General features: G+C 43.1%; 1 protein-coding gene across 2 annotated transcripts in view; it reads left to right on the top strand.

Annotated features, from left to right (window-relative positions):
* The window catches only part of LOC137327254 (uncharacterized protein CXorf38-like), a 75,454-nt gene that overhangs the window by 12,851 nt on the left and 45,806 nt on the right, over nt 1-16,797 (top strand). The window contains exon 3 of one of the 2 annotated variants that reach the window (XM_067992882.1): nt 11,653-11,775. The exons of the other annotated variant lie outside the window; for it this stretch is intronic. Within the exon in view, the coding sequence (XP_067848983.1) occupies nt 11,653-11,775 (123 nt within the window). The remainder of the gene's footprint in view (nt 1-11,652; nt 11,776-16,797) is intronic. 2 annotated transcript variants of the gene reach the window in all.

The following is a 16,797-nucleotide window of genomic DNA, read 5'->3' as shown; positions in this document are numbered from 1 at the left end:
CCTTGTCTACTCTTTGTTACTTCTTCAAAGAATTCAATAAGTTTGGTCAAGCATGACTTTCCCTTCTGAAATCTGTGTTGACTATTCTTTATTATATTTTTGTTCTCTAAATATTTTTCTATTAGATCTTTGAGTAAGGATTCCATTATCTTCCCTACCACCGACATTAAGCTGAGTGGTCTATAAGTTCCCTGGACTTGTTCTACCACCCTTATTAAACATAGGAGTCACATTAGCTGTCTGCCAGTCCTCTGGGACTATTCTCTTTTCTAATGAAATAGTGCCCCTGCTATCTCCTCCCTAACTTCTTCTAATATGTGCGGATGCAATCCATCCAGATCAGTGGTTTTATCCCCTCTAAGTTTGATTAGTTTGCCAATTCTCTTCCCCCCCCCCCCTTTCTATCTTAAATGTTTTTATATCTTTTTTGATCTCTTCTTCTATTGTCATGCCCACTTTGTTAGTCTCCTTGTTAAATACTGAGGCAAAGTAACTCTTCGATATTTTTGCCATTTTGCTATCATTACCTGTAAATTTATCTTGTGCATCCCTTAATGGCCCCATTCCTATCCTGATTTTTCTTTTGTATTTGTAGAATACTTTACTATTTATTTTTATATTCCTTGATAACTTAGTTTCGTAGTTCCTCTTTGCTTTCCTAATTGTTCTTTAGATTTCTTTTCTAACCTCTTCGTATTCCTTTTTGTAATCAGCTCCTTTATTGTCTATGTACTTGGAGTATGTCTTTTTCTTTAGTTTCAATGTTACCCTTATTTCTTTATTCATCCATGGTGTTTCATCATTGGCTAGTTTGTTCTTGCTTCTTAGAGAGGAATATATTTCTCCTGAACTCTTTTGATCACCGTTTTAAATATTTCCCACTGCCATTCTACCTCCATGTCAAATTCTTTTCCAGTTTTCCTTCCCTAGTTCCATTCTCATCCCCTCAAAATTAACTTTTTTCCAATCTATTACTTTGGTCTTTGTCTTTCTTATGCCTTTCTCAATCATTATTTTAAACCTTATTATGTTATGATCGCTAAATGTTCCCCAACGCTTACTTCTCTTATCTGCTCTGGTTCATTTCCCATTACTAGATTCAACAGTGATTCCTTTCTTGGTCTTCTTACATACTGGTTAAGAAAGGAGTCCTATGCACACCGTAAAAATTCCATTCCCTTTTTCCCTTTCCCTACCTCTTCTTGCCAGTTTATTTCACACCTCGGCCCAAGTAGAAAAAAGACAGTGTGATGTCCCGCTGAGCCATCCAGTTCTCTTTCAAAATAAAAGTTTAGTTGACTGCCATCAAAAAAATCCAATTTTATTGAAAACCCTAAAGGTGGAATATTAGTTGAGTGCTCTAATAAAATAGATAGATTGTAATACTATCCAAACTTTGTCATTGCTTGCAATTTGTGATATTAGATTTAGAATGTTACTAATTCCCCTATTACAGTTCAGATGCTGGTTTGGCACTAGTATCTGATTTAAAGTGATGCTAGCCACTAGCATGGAATTATAATGCTAGCTCAATATCACTCTCCAATCAGGCAAACTGAATTTTCATGCATGCACTCTTGTAATTCTACATAGAGGTCTGGTCACTGGCATCCAAATGCCAGTTAGATTTTTAATGTTAGAGTAGAGCTAACAGCACAGTCATATCTTTGCCAAGACCAAAAAGTTTTTTAAAAATTGCTTTGCACCATGTTCACTGGTACCATTGATATGGTTTTGGAACTTTTACCTTCAGATATTTTCCTTGAGTTCAGCATCAAAGATGACTCCCATTAGCAAGCCCTCACTCTCTATGAACAGGAGTGTGCCTTTATCTGCTCAGTATCTGGTGATTGTAGTAAGCTCAGGGTCAAACAGAAACTCTTGGCATTATTAGGCTTACTCGATATATGATGTGCCCTCGTGATTTCTTTGACTTTAGAAAGCGATAGAGTAAATGTTCTATCAGACATTGGGTGGGGGACTTCAATGTCCATCACCAAGAGTGGCTCGGTAGCACCACGACTGACCGAGCTGGCCGAGTCCTGAAAGACATAGCTGCCAGACTGGGCCTGCAGCAGGTGGTGAGCGAACCAACATGAGGGAAAAACTTACTTGACCTCGTCCTCACCAATCTGCCTGTCGCAAATGCATCTGTCCATGACAGTATTGGTAGGAGTGACCACCGCACAGTCCTCATGGAGACGAAGTCCCGTCTTTGCACTGAAGATACCATCCAACGTGTTGTGTGGCACTACCACCGTGCTAAATGGGATAGATTCAGAACAGATCTAGCAGCTCAAAACTGGGCATCCATGAGGCACTGTGGGCCATCAGCAGCAGCAGAATTGTATTCCAGCACAATCTGTAACCTCATGGCCCGGCATATTCCTCACTCTACCATTACCAACAAGCCAGGGGATCAACCCTGGTTCAATGAGGAGTGTAGAAGAGCATGCCAGGAGCAGTACTAGGCATACCTAAACAGCGGAAGCAGGCTAAACAGCGGAAGCAACATGCTATAGACAGAGCTAAGCGATCCCACAACCAACGGATCAGATCAAAGCTCTGCAGTCCTGCCACATCCAGTCGTGAATGGTGGTGGACAATTAAACAACTAACGGGAGGAGGAGGAGGCTCTGTAAACATCCCCATCCTCAATGATGGCAGAGCCTAGTGCGTAAGTGCAAAAGACAAGGCTGAAGCGTTTGCAACCATCTTCAGCCAGAAGTGCCGAGTGGATGATCCATCTCGGCCTCCTCCCGATATCCCCACCATCACAGAAGCCAGTCTTCAGCCAATTTGATTCACTCCACGTGATATCAACAAACGGCTGAGTGCACTGGATACGGCAAAGGCGATGGGCCCCGACAACATCCCAGCTGTAGTGCTGAAGACTTGCGCTCCAGAACTAGCTGCGCCTCTAGCCAAGCTGTTCCAGTACAGCTACAACACTGGCATCTACCCGACAATGTGGAAAATTACCCGGGTATGTCTTGTCCACAAAAAGCAGGACAAATCCAATCCGGCCAATTAACGCCACATCACCCTACTCTCAATCATCAGCAAAGTGACGGAAGGTGTCGTCGACAGTGCTATCAAGCGGCACTTACTCACCAATAACCTGCTCGCTGATGCTCAGTTTGGGTTCCGCCAGGACCACTCGGCTCCAGACCTCATTACAGCCTTGGTCCAAACATGGACAAAAGAGCTGAATTCCAGAGGTGAGGTGAGAGTGACTGCCTTTGACATCAAGGCAGCATTTGACCGAGTGTGGCACCAAGGAGCCCTAGTAAAATTGAAGTCAATGGGAATCAGGGGGAAAACTCTCCAGTGGCTGGAGTCATACCTAGCACAACGGAAGGTGGTAGTGGTTGTCGAAGACCAATCATCTCAGCCCCAGGACATTGCTGCAGGAGTTCCTCAGGGCAGTGTCCTCGGCCCAACCATCTTCAGCTGCTTCATCAATGACCTTCCCTCCATCATAAGGTCAGAAATGGGGATGTTCGCTGATGATTGCACAGTGTTCAGTTCCATTCGCAACCTCTCAGATAATGAAACAGTCTGAGCCTGCATAAAGCACGACCTGGACAACATCCAGGGATGGGCTGATATGTGGCAAGTAACATTCGCGCCAGACAAGTGCCAGGCAATGACCATCTCCAACAAGAGGGAGTCTAACCACCTCCCCTTGACATTCAACAGCATGACCATCGCCGAATCCGCCACCATCAACATCCTGGGGGTCACCATTGACCAGAAACTTAACTGGACCAGTCATATAAATATTGTGGCTACGAGAGCAGGTCAGAGGCTGGGTATTCTGTGGCAAGTGACTCACCTCCTGACTCCCCAAAGCCTTTCCACCATCTACAAGGCACAAGTCAGGAGTGTGATGGAATACTCTTCACTTGCCTGGATGAGTGCAGCTCCAACAACACTCAAGAAGCTTGACACCATCCAGGACAAAGCAGCCTGCTTGATTGGCACCCCATCCACCACCCTAAACATTCACTCCCTTCACCACCGGCGCACCGTGGCTGCAATGTGTACCATCCACAGGATGCACTGCAGCAACTCGCCAAGTCTTCTTCGACAGCACCTCCCAAACCCTCGACCTCTACCACCTAGAAGGACAAGAGCAGCAGGCACATGGGAACAACACCACCTGCACGTTCCCCTCCATGTCACATGCCATCCTGACTTGGAAATACTTTGCCGTTCCTTCATTGTCGCTGGGTCAAAATCCTGGCACTCCCTTCCTAACAGCACTGTGAGAGAACCTTCACCACACGGACTGCAGCGGTTCAAGAAGGCGGCTCACCACCACCTTCTCAACGGCAATTAGGGATGGGCAATAAATGCTGGCCTTGCCAGCGACGCCCACATCCCATGAACGAATAAAAAAAAACTGTGGCTTAGGCTATGGACCACAGAACAAATTTATTAATAATAGATAAGCAAACAATTGCAAAAAAAACAGATTTACAGTAATAGACAAACCTAACTATTGCTTTATGGTATATAGAAAATAGTGAGCAATTATGTTTCCTGTGCTAATACGCAATGTATAACTAGACCTGAAACATGGCCCTGACCATTACCTTCCTGGGAAGTTGGCTGTTATCTATTCTTGGAGCTCCCTTTGAACTTGCTGTCTCATTGCTTCAGAAGGACTGATAAACTGGCCTTGGACTTCCGAAGATATACTTTCAAAATCCTTTGAAGATTGACTGTAAGAACATAAACATAAGAAATTGGAGCAGGAGTAGGTCATATGGCCCCTCGACCCTGCTAAGCTATTCAATAAGATTATGGCTGATCTTCTACCTCAACTCCACTTTCCTGCCCTATCCCCATATCCCTTGATTCCCTTAGTGTCCAAAAATTTATCGATCTCAGTCTTGAATATACTCAACAACTGAGCATCCACAGCCCTCTGGGGTAGAGAATTCCAAAGATTCACAATCCTGTGAAGAAATGTTCCCCCATCTTGGTCCAAAATGGCCGACCCCTTATCTTGAGATTATGACCCCTAGTTTCGACTCTCCAGCCAGGGGAAACAGCCTCTCAACATCTACCCTGTCAAGCCCTCTAAGAATTTTATATGTTTCAGTGAGATCACCTCTCATTCTTCTAAACTCCAGAGAATATAGGCCCATTTTACTCAATCTCTCCTCATAGGACAACCCTCTCATCCCAGGAATCAATCTAATGAACCTTCGAGGGGGTGATGGAGGCAGATTCAATCATGGCCTTCAAAAGGGAACTGGGTAAGTACTTGAAGGTAAAATAATTTGCAGGGCTACAGGGATAGGGCGAAGGAGCAGGACTAGCTGGATTGCTCTTGCATAGAGCCGGTGTGGACTCGATGGGCCGAATGGCTTCGTTCCCAACTGTAACCTTTCTATGATTCGTTGCACCCCCACTAAGGCAGGTATATTCTTCCTTAGGTAAGGAGACCAAAACTGTACACAGTACTCCAGGTGCAGTCTCACCAGAGCCCTGTATAATTGCAGCAAGACCTCCTTACTGTTATATTCCAACCCACTTGCAGTAAAGGCTAACATACCATTTGCCTTCCTAATTGCTTGCTGTACATGCATGTTAACTTTCTGAGATTCGTGTACAAGGGTACCCAAATCCCTCTGACTACCGACATTTCTTAGTCTCTCACCTTTTTAAAAAAAAATTCTGCTTTTCTATTTTCCTACCAAAGTGGATAATTTCACATTTCCCCACATTATGCTCCATCTATCACCTTCTCGCCCACTCACTTAACCTGTCTATATCCCTTTTTCAGCCTCTTTGCGTCCTCCTCACAGATTACTTTCCCACCTAGCTCTGTATCGTCAGCAAACTTGGATACATTACACTCGGTCCCCTCTGCATTGATATATGTTGTAAACAGCTGAGGCCCAAGCACTTATCCTTGCGGCACCCCACTAGTTACAACCTGCCAATCCTAAAACGACCCGTTCGTTCCTGCCCTCTACTTTCCAATCCTCACTCCATGCTAATATATTACCCCCAATCCCATGAGCCCTAATCTTGTGTGGCACCTTATCGAATGCCATTTGAAAATCCAAATATATCACATCCACTGGTTTTCCCCCTTATCTACCCTGCTAGTTACACTCTCAAAAAACTCTAATAGATTTGTTAAACATGATTTCCTTTTCATAAAACCAAGTTGACTCTGCCTAATCATATTATGATTTTCTAAGTGTCCTGTTACTACATCCTTAATAATAGATTCTAGCATTTTCCCTACTATTGATGTCAGGCTAATTGGCCTGTAGTTCCCTGTTTTCTCTCTCCCTTTCTTGAATAGCGGACTTACATTTGCTACCTTCCAATCCACGGGGATCGTTCTAGAATCTATGGAATTCTGGAAGATCAAAACCAATGCATCCACTATCTCTGCAGCTACTTCTTTTAAAACCCAAGGATGTGGGCCAACCGGTCCAGGGGATTTGTCGGCTTTTAGTCCCATTAATTTCTCCAGTACTTTTTCTTTACTAATCTTAATTACTTTAATTTGCTCATTCTCATTAGACCCTTGGTTCCCCACTGTTTTTTGTGGCTTCTACTGTGAAGACAGATATAAAATATTTGTTTAACGTCTCTGTCATTTCCTTATTCAGTATTATAATTTCTCCTGTCTCAGCCTCTAAGGGACCCACGTTTACTTTCGCTAATCTCTTCCTTTTTGTATATTTTAGAGGCTCTTACAATCTCTTTTTATATTTCTTGCCAGTTTACTTTCATATTCAATTTTCTCCCTCTTTATCAATTTCTTGGTCATCCTTTGCTGATTTCTAAAACCCTTCCAATCCTCAGTCTTACCACTCTTTTTGGCAACATTGTAAGCCTCTTCTTGTAATCTAATACTATCTTTAACTTCTCTAGTTAGCCACGGTTGGATCACTTTTCCCATGGAGTTTTTATTCCTCAAGGGAATGTATATTTGTTGAGAATTATGAATTATTTTTTTAAATGTTCGCTTTTCTACCATCATATCTTTTAATCTAATTTCCCAATCTACCTTAGCTAACTCGTCCCATATACCTATGTAATTAGCTTTGTTTAAATTTAAGACCCTAGTTTTGGACTTAACTACATCACTCTCAAACTCAATATGAAAGTCTATCATATCCCCAGAGGATCCTTAACTGTAAGATTATTAATTAACTCTGTCTCATTACACAATACTAGATCTAAAATAGCCCGTTCCCTAGTTGGTTCCTTGACATATTGTTCTAGAAAACTGTCTCGAATGCATTCCATGAACTCGTCCTCTAAATTACTTTTGCCAATTTGGTTTGCCCAGTCTATATGAAGATTAAAGTCCCCCACGATTGTTGCATTACCCTTGTTGCATGCTCCACTAGTTTCCTGTTTTATACTCTGTCCAATACTGTAACTACTGTTAGGAGGCCAATGAATTATTCCCACCAATGTTTTCTGCCCCTTGTTATTTCTTAGCTCCACCCATATTGATTCTACATCCTGATTTTTTAACTAAGATCCTTTCTCACTACTGCCATTATCTCACCCTTTATTATCAGGGCTACCCCCCCACCTCCTTTTCTATTTTGCCTATCTTTACTAAAAGTCAAGTACCCTGCAATATTTAGTTCCCAACCTTGGTCACCCTGCAACCACTCCTTAGTAACGGCTACTAGATCAAACCCAATTATCTTGATTTGTGCCATTAGTTCATCTGTCTTGTTACGAATGGTTCATGCATTCAGATATAGCGCCTTTAATTTTAACTTTTTACTATTTTTCCCTATGTGACCTGAGTCACTAATGCCCTATTACCTTTGTTAAATTCTCTGTCCCTTCCTGACACACTCTGCTTATTTTTACCCAGATCGCAACTCTGCTCTACAGCCTTGACTTTTCTCTTTGAACTTACAAATTTACCCTTGCCTGAACCCTCCACCCCTCTTATTGGATTAAAGCCCTATTTATTGCCTTTTATTTGATTCGTCAGGACACTGGTCCCAGCCCGGTTTAGTGGAGCCCATCCCAACAGAACAGCTCCCTCTTTCCCCCATACTGGTGCCAGTGCCCCATGAATTGAAACCCCTGCTTCCCACACGACTCTTTCAGCCATGCATTTAACCATCTAATCTGTTTGTCCCTATGACAAATTGCGCGTAACTCAGGTAGTAATCCAGAGATTATTATCTTTTGAGGTTCTGCTTTTTAATTTGGACTCTAGCTTCTCAAAATCCCTCAGCAGAACCTCATTTCCAGTTTTACCTTTGTCATTGGTTTCTACATGGACCACGACAATTGGATCCTCCCTCTCCTGCTTCAAGTTCTTCTCCAGCGATGTCCTTAACCCTGGCACTGGACAGGCAACACAACCTTCGGGACTCCCGGTCGCTGCTGCAGAGAACAGTATCTATCCCCCTGACTATATGATCCCCTAACACTACCACGTGTAATGAAGGAAATTTTAAAATGTATCTCTCAAATGCAAATAGTGCAGCCAATTAACATATACTTTAAAAGACACAAAAGATGTTTGTATTTCAGTTGAATGATTTTCTCAAGGAGCTTGCCAGAATTTCATGAGCTGTAAGATCAACAGCTTTACTCCCTAGTTATACCGTAGTTTTTGCACCATTGCAAGGCAAAGAACTGTAGTATGAAGGGACCATTAAGGTCACACTTTCTTTTTTCTAATGTTTATTTAATCTGTGTAATAGTAATACCATTTGAACACTGAAATACCCTTTCAGCTTACAAAGTAAAGATATTTTCTTTAATGTACAAACTGCAAAGATGATTTTCTATAAATGTGTAACAGACATGACAGAGAAATGCACAGCATTAGAACATTTATTTTTTGTTTTGGTGATTATGCCCATAAGTGCTAGAGAATGTTAGAGCACAGGCCTAGAAATTTGATCATGCCGCACCCATTTTTCAAGCACTAAATGAGCGCCTAAGCGTTAAGTATAGCGGGCAGGAAGAGTGCGGTCATTCCGAGCTGGACTTGGGTGCTCTGTAGGAGTCCAGGGTGCACGCCAGAACTATGGAAACCACTGAATAATATATTCAAATTAGAGTCCTGCGATTGTTGGAGGACCCTTTTCTTATATTGGTATGCCCCAGTGCCATGCCTGAGGCGCCTTTGCTTCAGCAAGCAGGCTATCACCGAGCTATATCACCTGCTGCAGCCCCAACTCGATCTTCAAACCAGGACATGGACAGCATTGCCTGTGGCTGTCAAGGTCACCGTGACCCTTAACATTTATGCCCTGGGCTCCTTCCACGCTGCAGCCGGTAACATCAACAGCATCTTACAGTTCACAGTACACTGCTGTATCACGGAGGTCACTGAGGCTCTCTACACAAGGAGGAATACCGACATCTCCTTTCCTATGGGCAGAGCAAAGCAGGACGAGAAAGCACTAGGCTTTGCCCACATCGCAGGCTTCCATAAGGTGCAAGGTGCCAAAGACTGCACTCACATTTCCTTGCATGCTCCCTGTCACCAGCCTGGCATCTTTCTGAATTGAAAGGAATTCCACCCCCTCAATGTCCAGCTGATTTGCGACCACAGGCAGCGCATCATGTCATGGTTGAATAGTTGGTATATGATGTGGGGAAGTGAGAGTTGCAATAGTCGTGAGTGTGAGTATGAGAAGGAGGTGGTAGAGTGAAGTGTGGTACAGTGATTTTAGGAGAGTGAACGGAAGCAGGGAATGGGAGTATTGTGAGTAGTGAGCTTGGAGGTGTGAGCAGAGAGTAAGTGAGGGCAGTTCTTACCGTGACAACACTGGTGAGGCTGTTGAACTTTTTGTGGCATTGCAGCTATGTCCTGAGAGCTAGGCTCTGCAACCTCTTCCCACTGTAGCGGCGCAGATGCCTGGAGGGCTTTTTATATCCTCGTGGGAACAGTATCTCCCTCCTCCCATCTATTGCCTACACTAGGGCCTCCAAGACAACATTGGAAAACCGTGGTGCCCTCTCAGTACTTGCTTAGCCATTTCTGTGCTCAGAAGTGTTTTCCTCTTGTTTGCAGCCAGAGTGCATCTCCCTTTTAAGAGGTGCTGGCTGCCTTTATGTGGTGTCAGAGGCACCCTATTTCCAGCCCCCCCCAAACAGGCATGCAGCCAGTGAATAACGCTGGCTGCACGCCTGATTCATTATAATGAGATTGCAATACAAATATTATGTGCTGCCTGGGACAACTCTTGCAGGTGCCCTGCTCCCTGTACGCCCTTTTTCTGGCACGATCGAAATTCTAGGCCTGTTTGTATCAAGCACTCGCATGTCATGAGCCACATGGGCAAAATGCAGAGTAAAGTTCTGACTACTGTACTCCAAGCAGTGTACTTAAACACCAACCTCGGATATTTTAATCTTGAATTTTTAAAATCGGGGTGTAGAAATGCCCTTCTGTTCTCGGAGTTAACGATATATAATATGTTTTAATTACCTAGGTTTTTCTAAAAATATTTCTGTGATCTTGTTTCAGAGTATGAAGACTATTTTGATAACATTGCATCTCCTAACATCAGATGTAATATCATTCTAATGTACAAGTGGTGGGCTTCCCTTTGTGATCCACCTGCGGCATCACATTGACAACCAGTCATCATGAATGGAAAAGGGATGGGGTGGAGTAATATTTCAGTTTTGACTAAAATATTTAGTCACACACTTCTAGTTATTTTTCCTGTTCAGTTTTTGCAGATGAATATTTTTAAAATTCTGTTTGCTTTTCTTTCACTTATGAAATTATTATTAAGCATGTTTCTAAACTTCATCACATGCACACACTCTTCATTTAGAATAGGAAAGGATCACTCCTAATGAGTAGTCAAGTTTACCATAAATTTATGTAATTGATCCCAGAGAGAGCGTTTCATACCTCACCCAGCCCACCATTATCTGAAAAAAATACTGTCTCTTTGGTATCAAAAGGTAGAAAAAGATTATTGTAGCAATTGTGGAGGAAAAGTGAACAGTGCATTGAGTGGGGAAGTTTAATGATTCCATAATGACAAGTGTTGAACTTTTCAACTCTGCATAGCTGTCAACTTGATTTAAACTAATTTTTATTAATGCATAAAATTCCTAGAACTCACTACTTTTCAATGCATCGTCCCAATTAAAGTTTTCTGAGCTAAATATTGTCTATCCATTACGTAATTTAACTTAAAAGATGTCAATACGATACTCAAATTTGCACATCTTTTTAAAAGGCTAAAATATATTTATAATATAAAATCTTAAATTTATAATCTACTTTTCCTACTAGGCTCAGTAGTATGATTAACACTGCTACTTCATGAAAAAATGTTAGTGTCGGCAAATGGGCCTTTTTTGTTCATGGAAAATGCATCCCTCAGAAAACTATTGTCCATTATATTGTGCAGTTAAAATTGCCTTAGTGAGAAATATTCTTTCCTTTACCAAAAAGGGCTACCTCGCCAGTGCTCGTGTACGTATGTATCCTTTTTATATACAAGCAATGGTATAAATAGTTTGAACCTTAAGACCTCTATATGGACATATCATACCTGAATTATTAATGTATACTTTGTATTTAAATTGAAAAATAGAAATTTGGTGCATTTTCTTTTGGTTTAGGTTAAAGCATACACAACATTTTGTTTTCCGTAGGTCTACATGCCTCGTGGACAGGCTCACACACGGGGGCCAGAAAAATGTGATGTGGCAGCTCTTTTAAATCTTATTAATTTCTGTGATCAGTTTGACTTTGTTGAACGGCAAAAAGTAATTGAGGTAATTACGGTAACACTTTGAAATACTATTGGAAAGATTATTATTTTATTTCATTTTTGTTTCATCCTGTCCTGCACCAGGTCCCCCACTCACCCATTGGTCCTGTCCTTGCTGAACTACATTAGCTTCCAGTGCCCCAGTGCTCCGATTTATAATTCTCAGCCTCGTGTTTAAATCCCTTCATGACTTTTCCTATTCCAACTCTGTAACCTCCTCGAGCCCTACAATTCTCCCCATTCCATAACTCTCAGTTCCTTCGACTCTGGCCTGTTGTACATCCCCCCCACTTTTGCCCCTCCAGTTGTTGACAGTTGTGTCTTCAGATGACTGTTATAAGCTATTTGACGTTTGCTGTCATGCTTCATGATATCAGCTGAACCTTTAATAAGACTATTAGCTCCTAATTACATTCCTATAATTAAAGCATTTGGAGAAAAGACAAGGAAATGGGATTAAAAAGATGAGTTGTCACGTGTTGCGGTTGGTCTTGACACCATCAACGCTCTCAAGACCAACCGCAACATCGTCATCAAACCAGCGGACAAAGGAGGAGCCATCGTCATACAGAACAGAACGAACTATTGCAAAGAAGCATACCGACAACTGGACAACCAGGAACACTACAGACGGTTACCCGCAGATCCGACCAAAGAACACACCCACCAGGTCAACAAACTGATCAAGACCTTCGATCCAGACCTTCAAAGCATCCTACGCACTCTCATCCCACGTACTCCCCGCGTGGGAGACTTCTACTGCCTCCCAAAGATACACAAAGCCAACACACCCGGACGTCCTATCGTATCAGGCAACGGAACCCTGTGTGAGAATCTCTCTGGATACATCGAGGGCATCCTGAAACCCATCGTACAGGGAACCCCCAGCTTCTGTCGCAACACTACAGACTTCCTACAAAAACTCAGTACCCACGGACCAGTTGAACCAGGAACACTTCTCACCACGATGGACGTCTCGGCACTCTACACCAGTATCCCCCACGATGACGGCATCGCTGCGACAGCATCAATACTCAACACCAACAACAGCCAATCTCCAGACGCCATCCTACAACTCATCCGCTTCATCCTGGATCACAACGTCTTCACCTTCGATAACCAGTTCTTTACCCAAACACACAGAACAGCCATGGGGACCAAATTCGCACCCCAATACGCCAACATTTTCATGCACAAGTTCGAGCAGGACTTCTTCGCTGCACAGGACCTCCAACCAACACTATACACCAGATACATAGACGACATTTTCTTTCTATGGACCCACGGCGAGGAATCACTAAAGAGACTACACGATAACATCAACAAGTTCCATCCCACCATCAAGCTCACCATGGACTACTCCTCAGAATCAGTTTCTTTCTTGGACACACGAATCTCCATCAAAGACGGGCACCTCAGCACCTCACTCTACCGCAAGCCCACGGACAACCTCACAATGCTCCACTTTTCCAGCTTCCACCCTAACCACGTCAAAGAGGCCATCCCCTATGGACAGGCCCTGCGAATACACAGGGTCTGCTCAGACGAGGAGGAACGCGATGGACACCTACAGACGCTGAAAGACGCCCTAGTAAGAACGGGATATGACACTCGACTCATCGATCGACAGTTCCGACGGGCCACAGCGAAAAATCTCATAGACCTCCTCAGGAGACTAACACGGGACGCAACCAACAGAGTACCCTTTGTCGTCCAGTACTTCCCCGGAGCGGAGAAACTACGCCATGTTCTCCGCAGCCTTCAACATGTCATCAATGACGACGAACACCTCGCTATCGCCATCCCCACACCTCCACTACTCGCCTTTAAACAGCCACCGAACCTCAAACAGACCATCGTTCGCAGCAAATTACCTAGCTTTCAAGAGAACAGCGTCCACGACACCACACAACCCTGCCACGGTAACCTCTGCAAGACATGCCAGATCATCGACACAGATACCACCATCACACGAGAGGACACCACCCACCAGGTGCATGGTTCATACTCCTGTGACTCGGCCAACGTTGTCTACCTCATACTTGGCAGGAAAGGATGCCCCAGAGCATGGTACATTGGCGAGACCATGCAGACGCTGCGACAACGGATGAACGGACACCGCGCAACAATCACCAAACAGGAGGGTTCCCTCCCAGTCGGGGAACACTTCAGCAGTCAAGGACATTCAGCCACCGACCTTCGGGTAAGCGTACTCCAAGGCGGCCTTCGAGACACACGACAACGCAAAATCGTCGAGCAGAAATTGATAGCCAAGTTCCGCACCCATGAGGACGGCCTCAACCGGGATCTTGGGTTCATGTCACGCTACACGTTACCCCACCAGCGAACAAATGTTATCTGTTTTTAATATAACGGGTCAGTTGCTGTCTTTTCTATGTTTCTACCTCTCTATCTCTTTTTTTTTTGGCGGTTTGTATATTCGGAGACCTTGTAGGTAACACCTGTCTGTCTGCACACTGATTGTCTTGGCAACGGGCAGTTGAAAAAACTGTCTGTAATCACCAAGCATTGTTCTGTGATTTATAAATGCGATTTCATTTCCAACAACGTTCACCTGAGGAAGGAGGAAGCCTCCGAAAGCTTGTGAATTTAAAATAAAATTGCTGGACTGTAACTTGGTGTTGTAAAATTGTTTACAATTATATGGGCAAGTTATTGATTTGAATCACTTGAAATGAGAAGGTGTTTGTTGACAGGTGGAAGGTACTTGCCATTGGGCTGAGTCTTTTTTGCAATTCCAGTTATGTTATTGCCTCCCGGTTACAACCTTCCGGACTCACCCATGATTTCAGTAACTTCAGATCATAACCACTGCTCCTGTTTTTTCGGACAGCAGGTGCTGGTAATGGTTCTGTTGTTGCCATTTACAGCTACTCCAGACCCATCTTTTGTTTCTTAACCTGTCCCATTATCACCTTCCTTGCCTTGCACCATCATCCCTTTTGTCATTTAATCACTTTTGTCCTCTACCCTATCACAGATCTTCCCTTTTGTTCTTTTCTCCCCTCGCCTCCTTCTCCTGCCTCTCCCTGGCTCTGTACTTGCTCATAAACTTTAACTCTTTAACATCTTCCAGTTCTGACAAAAGGTCTTCGACCTGAAACATTAACTCTGTTTCTTTCTCCACAGATGCTGCCTCACTTGCTGAGCTTCTCCAGCTTTTTCTGTTTCTATTTCAGATTTCCAGCATCCGCAGTATTTTGCTTTTGTTTGGGGAATTTGCCTGTTTCTGTATGCATCTAATATACCTCCTTTCCTTCTCAGAAAAGGAGAGGGGGAAAGGGCAGGGAAATGGGATTATAGTGGATAGGTCCAGTTGAAGAGCTGGGACAGACATGATGGACTAATGGCATCCTTTTGTACTTCAATTTCTATGCTTCTGTGTATTTTATGTCAGAAGGTATATCAATATTTGTTTCTGCTAAGATTTGTGATTATTTTTAAACCTTAGCTATATGAGCAGTTTAGTCTTGGTGGAATCAAACTCTAAAAGGTTTGTTGAGGCTAATGCCCAGCATCTAAATCAGTGATGGATTTTGGTTCCCACCACAATGTTCCCCCCCCCGACTATATGTTTTTATTTATTTATCTATTTGATTTTGCTATGGCTATCAACACACAGTCTGGAGTAATTGGGAACAAGAGTAGTCCATTCGGGCGATCAGCCTGCTCCCTCACTTTTGTTATCCGTGACAACTCATCTTTTTAATCCCATTTCCTTGTCTTTTCTCCAAATGCTTTAATTATAGGAATGTAATTAGGAGCTAATAGTCTTATTAAAGGTTCAGCTGATATCATGAAGCATGACAGCAAACGTCAAATAGCTTATAACAGTCATCTTAATGCCGAGGTGATATTTTTGCCTGCAAGTTGCTTCCTTTTTTTAAAGAAGTATTGTCTTGTCTATTTTTTTGCCCCCTTCTCCTGACAGTACTGACTCAGGTATGGATCAATGGGTGCTGGCAGCCTTCTGATACCTCAGCCATTTTTCATTTGCGTCTAGAATAAGTGTTTGCTGGCTATTTGTCTGTGGGAGATATCCCAACCAAGCATCACTTGATGTCCACACATGGCTATTTTCACTGGAAAGCGATCAGTAGCATGCTTCCCTTCCCCCCTCCCAGATCTCGCTGCACTGAGGCAATTGTAGCACCCCTACTGCCAGCCTGACTGTGCTCAGCACAAACTGGAAATTAATTGTGAGCTCTTTCTGATCTATCTCATTCAGTACCAACCAGGTGATGCATTTACTCTGTAAGCTACTGGGGGAATTTTGAAGTATAATTTTAGAAAATACACTGTTGTTAGTGAGACAGTTTTACATTTGCTCTCTGTTTATCGTGAGTGGGTTTCATATTGGATATGGATGATTAGAATGTGCAGTATGGTCTATGCTCCTGCCTTCTGCAACTCACTGCCCAGCTCATTCCGCCTTGTCACCTCCCTCCTGGTTTCAAATATCTCTTCAAACCCTTATCTTCTACTGCACTTTTGGATCCCCAGATCCTAAACCTTTCCATTTTGCCTCTTCCCCTCCTGCTTGGCACCACAGTTTTGTCCACCTAAATGTAAAGTCTTCCTGTATGTGAGCAGCACTACAGAAATCTAAGTTGTAATCACTATAAATTTGAGTGTTGACATGGAAATTACAATACGGGAACAGGCCGTTTGGTCCATCTAGTCCGTTTTGGTTTTTATCCTACACGTAAACTGTAGTCCTAATCTCGAATGCCCGCTCTCCCATATCCCTTTATTCCCCTTTCTTTCAACTACCTATCTAACCTGTTCTTAAATGTTAATGTGGCCTCTGCTTCAATCAGTAATTCCAGTAATGCAATCCACAGCCTTACAACCCTTTTTGTAAAAAGGTTTCTCCTGCTTTCAGTCATAAATCAGCCTAAAATCTATGTCCCCTTGTTCTAGATCCACAATCGCTGGAAAGAGTCTATTTCTGTCGACATTCCGTCATAATTTTAAACACTTCTATCGAATCACCCCATAATCT

This window comes from Heptranchias perlo, chromosome 11 (assembly GCF_035084215.1).
Source record: "Heptranchias perlo isolate sHepPer1 chromosome 11, sHepPer1.hap1, whole genome shotgun sequence".
Classification (NCBI taxonomy): Eukaryota; Metazoa; Chordata; class Chondrichthyes; order Hexanchiformes; family Hexanchidae; genus Heptranchias; species Heptranchias perlo.
This window is presented reverse-complemented; position numbering and strand designations above follow the sequence as displayed.